This window comes from Ziziphus jujuba, chromosome 10 (genome assembly GCF_031755915.1).
Source record: "Ziziphus jujuba cultivar Dongzao chromosome 10, ASM3175591v1".
Lineage (NCBI taxonomy): Eukaryota > Viridiplantae > Streptophyta > Magnoliopsida > Rosales > Rhamnaceae > Ziziphus > Ziziphus jujuba.
Window position 1 is genome coordinate 10428312 of NC_083388.1, and position 10138 is coordinate 10438449.

The 10138-nt window shown below is 28.5% G+C and overlaps 1 protein-coding gene across 1 annotated transcript; it reads left to right on the top strand.

Annotated features, from left to right (window-relative positions):
• The first annotated feature begins 877 nt into the window (after window positions 1–877).
• LOC107411226 (large ribosomal subunit protein uL29-like) lies at window positions 878–2814 on the top strand. The gene is made up of 4 exons (XM_016018772.4): window positions 878–1037; window positions 1180–1315; window positions 1410–1566; window positions 2570–2814. Exons 1-4 carry the CDS (start codon window positions 1034–1036, stop codon window positions 2642–2644), a joined length of 372 nt encoding a protein of 123 aa, XP_015874258.1. The 5' UTR covers window positions 878–1033; the 3' UTR covers window positions 2645–2814.
• Window positions 2815–10138: the final 7324 nt, after the last annotated feature.

Genomic DNA, 10138 nt, shown 5'->3' on the forward strand with positions numbered 1-10138 from the left:
TCTGCTCTCAATGCAAATTGGGATTTTAGGGATGCAGAAAAAAAAAAATAAAAAAAAAATTTGATTTCAAGTTGGTTTGTTACTTCGATTTACTTAGTATTTTTTAGGAAATGATAATTGAATTCCCCCACCAAAAAAAAAGAAAAAAAAGAGAAATGATTTTTAAAAAGTCACCTAATTTTTATTTCTTCTACAAATTACTAAATAAATGATTTTTTTTGAAATAAAATCACTAACAAAATCACTTTAGATTTTTTTTTTTCTCTCCAAACACTATAGAAGGTGCTTTTAGTTCCTTTGCAATGCTTTTAGCACTTTATGAGTCACTCCCAAACAGATTCTTAGTAGTTTTAGTTCATAAATACTACTACCATATAGGGGGCCTACATGAGTACAATGAATGAACATAATTTATTTAGGTGAAATAAAATGATAATCGGGCTAAATTTATGGTTAAATTTGTAGTAAGGGACTTGATAGGAGGTTAAAACTACCTATAATGTTTACTTAAACATATGATTTGTCCAAGTAGAGCGTACCAACCTGCCAAAATCACAAATCTTTTTACAGTCGCAGCTGTTGTCATACTCAACAAGGTTGAAACTTCCAACAAAAAAGGAACAAATTATTCTATTCATAAAAGAAAATGAAATGTATTCATGCAATAAATTGATATCGTTTAATATTCTAGAATGTCATGTATTATTATCCAATTGAAGTAACAATTTTGATAGATATTATTCTTTTACCATTTTTTACGAGGTACCAAGAAAAATCAATTTAAAATTTAATTTGACATCTATATAAATTTAAAAAATAGAATATTATCAAATAATGGGAAGAAAAAAAAGTAATAATTGGGCCTTGGGTGCCCTAGGGAGTCCTTAGGCCGAAACCAAAAAATGGCCCAGGCCTCTAGTGCTTTGCTCTGGAGCCGAACTAGGGTTTTGGGATACGAAACATTAAGGACCGCCAGCCTCGTTGTAACTTTCGCTCTCTTCTCCATCTCGTAGTCGGACCAAAATCCATAGCCATGGGTACGAACGGTGATCGAACCCTGATTCTCGTTTTCTATTTTTATTTTCCGTAAATTTTTCTGAGATTCAATGACTGTGGTTTTTGATTTATGTATTTATAATTTTTTTTTTCATTTTTTTTTTTAATTGTTGAATTGGATAGCGAGGATTAAGGTTCACGAACTGAGGAACAAATCGAAATCTGAGTTACTGGGCCAGTTGAAAGATCTAAAAGCAGAGCTCGCTCTCCTCCGAGTTGCTAAGGTCACCGGTGGTGCCCCAAACAAGCTCTCTAAAATGTACTCTTTCGTTCTCTCTTTAATTAAACATGCTTGGAATGTGTTTGTGAAAATGCGTGTATTGTTTACACAATTTTCTGTGTGGCGGATGCAGAAAAGTAGTGAGGCTTTCAATCGCTCAGGTATTGACGGTGATTTCCCAGAAGCAGAAAGAAGTTCTAAGGGAAGCATACAAGAAGAAGAAGTACATGCCACTCGATCTCCGTCCAAAGAAGACCAGGGCCATTAGAAGGCGCCTAACCAAGCACCAGGTATGCTTTCCTTGTTTCCAGTCGAACCCATTTCTTTTTTGCTTTAATTTTACCAATCGGATATGAACAGTAAAAACCCGGAGAAGCGTATTTGAAATTGATGGCTAATAGTAATTGTTTATTGTTCAACAAAGTTTCTTGGAAGAAAGTTTTAAATTTTAGATGATGATGATGAATTTTTAGTGCATTGGTTTGTTATGCACTTCAATTGTTGTTATTTCGTTCCATTATGGGGTTACTGTAATCGTATCTTATATTTTTCATTGTTGCTGTTCTAACCTTGTAAATTTTAATGATTTATAATGATAGTAATAGAATGTGCAGACTAGGAGTTTTTGTTTTTTCACTACTCCAATAAAGCCAAAATTATGTGTTTCCACGCGTAGTGGTAAAAATTAACCGTGTTTCCATGGTGGTTGTTTTAAATCATCTTTAGAATTGCTATAGCCCCTATGGTGTCCGCAATTGCTCTTTTCTTGTTTGTCATATTTCCTTACTGAACATAATGTTTGGTAGTAGAAGAGAGATGGTTGTTTAGGGGTATTAAATATGGGAGGGAACCGGCATGTGGAACTTGAAATATTGTGATTAACATCTTAAGCTGCTCTACATGGTAAGTTCCTTTGGGATACGGACACAATGTGCAAACTGAGGCCAAGAAAAATGAGTGTGATGAGAGTATGAGTTTAATGCTCTTACCATATAAAGAGAGCTCGACTATGTTATGAACATCTGCAATTGTAAAGGAAATTCAACAATCTTACCATGTTGTGGTATGAAAATGATAACTCTTATACAGCTCTGACATTTCCAATTCAAGTGCTCTGAGAATTCTAGTAACTTAAAAGTTGAATAAGTAAACGGGGATTAGCTTGTAAAGCTGTTATCACAGTATTGAGTCTGGTAGAATCATTATGAATATAGATGCTTCATTGTTTTCCCCTATTTTTATGCTTACTGATCAGTTATTGATTGCCTTTCTTTTTCCTTGTGTATCTGACAGGCATCCTTGAAGACTGAAAGAGAAAAGAAGAGAGAAATGTACTTTCCCATGAGGAAGTATGCAATTAAAGTGTAGAGTAGCATCCGTTGGGGAAGTTCGAGCTCCTTTTTTTTTTTTTAATCACACTCAAGGTTATTATTTTGAGGCTTTTAGCATCTTTTAGCAATTTGAGATCCATAATTGAGGTTTTGTTAATCCACTCGTTTACTGCTGATATTTTCTAAATTCATGAATTTTTGTCAGAATATTGTGGCTATCATTATTTTGCATTATTCATCATCGTAGACGAGTTGTTTCAAATTTATCACCTAAGCATGAAGCATTCATAAATATTATCATTGTTAAAAGTTACGTGTCACTCTTTTTAATTGGAGGTTTTGTCACGGCTCACAGGTACTATAGAATTTGTATCTCGTGCATTTTTTAATGAACGCTGTATATTAATGTTAGTGGGAAATAGGTCACATTACAATTTGGTAATGAATATTCCTCCATAATTATTTATGGAATTGACAGTTTCGACTTGATCGTATAAGAAAGAGAGGAAGGAAGAGAAGAGGAAAGAGTTTGGTCAGATCGTATAAGGAGGAGAGGAAGGAAGACATGAAAGTGTTTTTAAAACCAGCAAAAATTGTAAAGCAATGGTTTTCTAAACTTATAACTTGTGAATCTGTGTTTTTAAAACCAGAAAAATTTAGATGCATCATAATTGAATTTTTTTGTTGGCTTTCCTCATTCATGAATAAGAATGAAAGAGATATAAGTGTTTGCATTGTTGGTTTTTATTTTTTTATTAATCTACAAATTAGATGTAATTTGCTTATTTAAAGAGTTTGTCAGTAGTAGTTAGAATTTATTAAGTATTTAAATTAGTTATAAAATTAAGGAAGGAAAAAGAAATATAAACACCAAAATAAACACAATTTCAAATTGTGTTATTTTTTATTTTTGTTTTTCCTTTCATATTCATGGTTGTTTAAGATATTCAAAAAACTATAAATCATTAACTAGAAATAGAGTTAAGCAAATTATATACAATTAAAAACAAAAATTAAAAGATATATATACCCAAAAAAAAAAAAAATTACAAACCAAAAACTTTAACAAACAACACCTTAAATGATGATTTTTTTGAACCTAGAGGAGTTGAGTGATTATTTTCCATCCTTAATTAGCTGTATTTTTTAAAATTTCGAAGTCGAAAAAATATTCTAAAAAATTTTAATTATTTAAGATAATTATATATTTTAGCCCTATATATTCCCCTTTAGTTTAATGATTGGTTCATATAAAAAAATGGTTTGATGAATGGATCCACCATTGTCCGACTATTCTCCATTTAGTTTTTGCCTACAAAGATAAAAATAAAAATTTAAAATTAAAAGAAAAAAAAAAAAAGAAGAAAAGAGAACATTATATTCAAAAAATCTAAATGATTGTATCCATTTATTCTCAATTTAAAAAGTTAGAAATGCTTTTATTGTATATATGCCTTTATTGAATATATATACAAATAAGAGCTCCAATGAGGAGTGGGAATATTCATAATTCTTTAATTGGTATATATATTTATACCAATTATTTTGAAACTGTCCAACTATATATAATAAGGGCATTTTTTTTAATTAAATTTTTATGATTTTTTTTTATTTTTTAAATTTTTAGTCCTTTTGATATCGATATAACAACCACTAGAAATAACACACAAGGTTCAATAAGATCTTGGTTTTAAAATTCGGTTTGTTTTTAATTGATATTTTTGAACATATTATATATATATATATATATAAACAAAAAGAATGAGTGAATATTATATATATATGTATATATATTTGCTAATAAAGATAGAATAATATATGGTGGAGTGGTATTGAGGTTGCTCAAAAGCGGCCATTAGAAATAGATACGGTCACAGGCACAGCTAATGTAATGGCACACAGCTATGGAAAAGACGATGGCAGGCGCGACGGCATCCATGAAGCTGGAGCCTGGGGGACTCAGCATACACAGGCAGTTTCCTCTAGCAGTTCCTTGTTATTGTGTGCTTGAATAAATCCTCGATACCAAAAGTTTTCTTCAACAAGCCCCTCTACACCGCTGTTGGTCTACAATGTATAGCTCAAAACAAATTTGATGGACTTGACTTCTTCAAGTAGCCAGTGGGCCAAATTTTCACACAAAATAAATAAATAAAGAAATAAAGGGATAACATAAATAAATTAGAAGGTTTGACTTTGGATACTCGAACCCAATCTAAAAGTCAAACGCTCTAATACACTGTGCTATAAGATCTTATATTTTTTAATCATGATATGTTTTTAATATAATTGACATCTTTTGTCTTCTTCTGCAGCTTAAAAACCGTATTGTGAACTCAGGTGAAAATATGAGCTTATGGAGAGGCCTCACGACTGTTTTTGTTTCATTAGGCGCTCCATTTTATATTTTATTTTTTGTCAATATACGGACTTCTTATTTATCAATGTACAATCAAAGAAGTTAAAAAACAAAGCAACAAATTAGCCGCTTGCACCTATGCTTCCAACCGAGAGAAAATATTGTAAATAATCAAAAAAAGAACAAGAAAAAAGAAAAGAAGTACCTCACTTTTCTTCAATTCACAACAATTGTCCATGAAAATTCGACATTGAGTGCATATTGACTTGCACAAAGTATGATCCAAAATAACTGATCCCTTTATACAATAATTCACAAAGTGTAATGGAAAACCCTGGATTATTGAGGTTGCATTTTGACTTCGGACTCAACACCACGAAAGTCCACACAAATTACAACGAAAGTAAATGAGCTTGTCTGCTTGTGACTTGTCTACCCTGTAACACAAACTAACTATGGTGTGTCGTTTTCAGTAGTTTGAATGTATGGAATAAAAACTACACCCAGGAATTTTTATCTATAAACACGAACTATTAATGTATTTGACCCTTCGAAAGACTAGTATTGTTTGTCCACTGTTTCACATTAATTTTAGTTGGCCATTGAAAGAAAAGGAAGGGTATATTTAGGACCTTTTTTTCACCATCTCTACGCGGTGAGGGACACTGTCAACGTTAACTTAGAAATTAGCAGGCCAAAGTGATTATTTTGGTACCAAAAATTTAAAATTTATTAGTTTTCTTTAATGAGTAACATGTTCAGAATTAAAGGTATGGTTGAATATTTCACATCTATATTTTAAAAAATTATTAGTTTTTCCAAAAAGAAGAAGAACAGTTATTTGTTTGTTATTTAATTTCATATTTGGTTGAGGTTATTTTTTACTACAACAGCTAGAGAAAGTTTGATGTATTTCCCTGCTGTTTTTGTAATTAATATAAATTATATATATCATATTACAATAATACATACATATATGTAAATTATATATCATGAATGTACTGGGCCAAAAAAATTAAATATCTATTGATAATTAAGAAAATTATATCTTAATACTTTTACAATCGGATGCGTGTTTTGTGTTTTTTTTTTTTTTAAATTAACTACGAAAGCGAGACTATTGTAAATTAGTTTCGACATATGAATCGAGAATTGCATTTTTCCGTTTACAAGATGGGTGGAAAGTCAATGACAGTTGAATTGTAAAAGTAATAATCAGAAAAGAAATAATGAGCAAAAATGCCAATTTAATTTTCTGCAGTAAATTATCTTTGGAAATATTTGGGTTTCGTTGACTCATTATATCCGCAAAATTCATGATTTTTATAAATGATTATGGGAGTTTCAGAGAGATTTAGAAATTAGAAGGCGTGATTAAACAAAAATAAAATATTAACGACAAAACAAATCATAGCAAATAGAAGGGTGACAAATTCAAAACGAAGGACGGCAGATCCTGTTTTGCTCATTATTTTAATCTTCTTAGACTTCAAACTGTCCAAATAAAATATTCGGAACTTTTTGTCTTTTTCAAATTTTATGCAAAATAATAATAATAATAATAATAATAATAATAAAATTAGCCTCGCTTTATTTTTATTTTTTTCCTTATATTTGGAAATGCTACTTCATTGGGAAAACATTATAATTATTATTATATTTTTGGTATAGGAAACATTATATTTTTAGAGAGAGACTAATTCAACCTGTATCACATGAATCAGATAATTGAGCAACACTTCAACTAATTCAATTGAATGTTTAGTGATAATTAATTAAGATAACAATTAACAAAGCTATTTCTATGTGATCCCATGATTTGCTTAATCAGTTTATATACTTAATCAATATATCTTTTAGTAATTTTGCAATTGTCTGGTACTTCGTCAAATTAAATATTTTTATTTTAGGAACGGATCAACTGCTTCTTCTTCTTATTTTTTATGTTTCACTGTAAATTAATTAAAAAAAAACCCAACTTGCAAATAAATAATTGAATATATTATTTGCCTTTATTTAATATATAATGTAGTTTGTTAGAGGGAAATTTTAAATATATATTATCATGTGCATTTTTAATGTGTAAATTACACATGATAATTTAATTTGAATATAATTTAAACTATAATAAGATATATACTTACGATCTAACCAATTTCCTTGGGAAAGGAATTGACCTGGTCCTCTGATGACCATATCACTTCAAAACCACCAAATCACTTATAAAACTTTCTAACCAAACTGATTAATATGCTTGCTAATTAAACTCAACACATTGGCCTGCAATATCTTAATAATTACTATTTTTTCGTAAGATCTTAATTATTATTTATTTATTATAATTTGAAAGGAGTATATTAATTTGCATAATATTATATTATTTTTAAACATATTATATTGTAAAGAATATAATAGACAAAATAATACAGATACATGGGGGTGCGTGTTTAGGAAAATGGCCATAATTAGGAAATAAAAGCGCTTTTTCTGACCACATGCATTAATGAATAGAAGCTTGATCAGAATACTATCATACTATCTCAGATGCAATATTCAACAAAAATATAATACCCTGTCACATGCAATATTCAAGAAAAATTTAGCTCTTTATTAACCAAAAGAGGATGTGTGGCAATTTTCATCTCTTTAGAGTCATTTTATTTCTTGGCGTTTCATACTAATGGAAAAATGATACAAATTGTTTTATTTTTCCCAGGTAATTTTTCGGTTAAAATTGAAAAGAAATTTAAATAAAAATCAATTAATATAACTTTGACATGGAAGCTGTTACGTCTTTATAAGCATGATAAATATGGAATGCTATTTGTAAATTGTAATATTGTATATATATATATATATATATATTTGTTATAATAGGCACCTGTCGTCCGTTACAATGTGAGCATTTAAAATTTTTACACATCAAGCCATATATTTTATGGTGGACACTAATGGCTACTTTAACAAAATTTTATACAAATATATAAGCACAAGCAGTTTTCTTGTTCATAGATATATAAAATTATTTTTGTTCAATTATGTTTTAGTATTTTACACTATTAAGTCAGAAATAGAACTTGGATAATTATGTGAGAAAAGAGCAGCTTTGCTATTTATTCTTTTTTGTGCTTTTTTCCAAACATCTTTCCTCGGCAATCAGAAGTCAGACTAGCTTATAATTTCTTTAACTGAACAGATAACACTATATTAATTCGATACCATTATGACCCACATAATTAAGCTTGCTATTAGACTAATGTCCCGTGGTTTGTGTTTTCAAATAAATTATATATATATATATATATATATATATATATTTGCTTTCATTAATCCAAGAAAAAAAAAAAAAAAGATATTGGTTGACTGAGGGTATGAAAACAAGTATTAAAAGTAAACGAACTTTGAAATGTATGATGTCTGATACTGCCTGCTCTCTTCATGGCAGACAGAAACCATGAAAATTTATAAATTTGTTGAACGCGTAGTTAATTTTGCCTTTATTTTCCACCATCGTTACATTTTCTGAATATGGTTATACTTCCAAACCGAATAACGCGTTTACTTTAAAAGTTGGTGTCCTACTGCCCTTTAATTTTTTTAAGTTACACGTACATATATGTTTGGAGTTTTTACGTAGAAAAACTGAACAAGTCCTAAATCTTCCAATTTTCACATGATCAATGATCAAGCTGGTGAAAGAGAAAAAGAATAGGATTCACATTGACAATGATAAATTTTTTATTAATCTGCGACAATGCAACATAGTGGAGACCCTTTTCTATGGGTTAGTCAATGGTTGCGTAATTATAATTTATTAAAGTTATATAATTAACCATTAATCTGGTTCCATCCCTTATAAAATTGAGCTCAATTTTAGAAAAAAAAAATAATGGTACTTTAACATTGTTATCTAATATTAATTCTCCTTTCTTTCTTCTATGTACAGCAAGGTTCCAAATGAGAAAAGAAAGGGAACCTAAGATCCCAAAGATTATTGATGGAATATGAAACTTAATTTATCTTTATTATTTGTCCCTTTGATGGATTTGAGATTCCATCAATGGTTTTCTCCTTATTTATCTTTCATTTTCAAACGGAAAGTGGTAGTTGAGCTGAAAATAATCAGAGATTGACACTCAAAACTATTGGAAACTTTACTCGTGCATGGCTTATAACTTAATATGAACTCTTTGAAGATTGAAATCATTTGAGAAAAGCAGAAAATATGCACACACAAAAAAATCAAAGTGCAATGAATTAAACCATTTGAAAAGTAATTCACAAAATAATAATAATAATAAAAAGATAAAAAAAAAAACATTTAAAAAGCAAGTGGGTTTCAGTACATTTTGTGAAAATGTCTGTCGCCATCAATTAGACTTACAAGTCCTTTGCGCGTTAGCGCTGTTTGCAGGGAAAATATTAGGTAGGTCAGGTTTATTATATCAACCGTAGAACTATCTAATTATATTACACATATTTATTAAATATAATATATTATTTGTATTATTTTAAAATTTTAATACAACTAAATTCTAAATTCAAATCAATTTTTTTTAATATTTTATCCAGAAAAATTAATTCCTTTATTAATATGTTTCTTTTCGTTAAAATTTTTTTTTTATCTCATTCATTTTGTTTTTCAAACAATCTAAAAAAAAATTAAAATATTATTTCTTATTATTATTAATTTATTTTAGAGTAAAAAACATTATATATGCTAATGTTCCATTAAGCATTTTTGGAAAATTGGTATAGGCATATATATATATATATATATATATATATTAATATTTATCTTATAAAATAGTAGCAACAAAAAGGAGAATAAAAAAAATTATTTCTTTCATTTTTAAAAATAAAAGATATCCCTCTTAATTTGTCATATTAAGCTCAAAAGTATGTGTTTAAATATATATATATATATATATACATATCTAGTGGATGGAATACAAAATACATAGCAACATTTTCTTAATGTTTATATTTTATTTTGGTAAATTTTTGAAGGTTTATATATATATATATATATGTATTTTGGATTGAATAGGAGATGCAAAATAACATTTTTAAGGTATTTTTGGATGAAATATATATATATATATATATACATATAAGATTGTTTTTTTAGAAAAATAAATAAATAAATTAAATGATATTATTTTTTACATA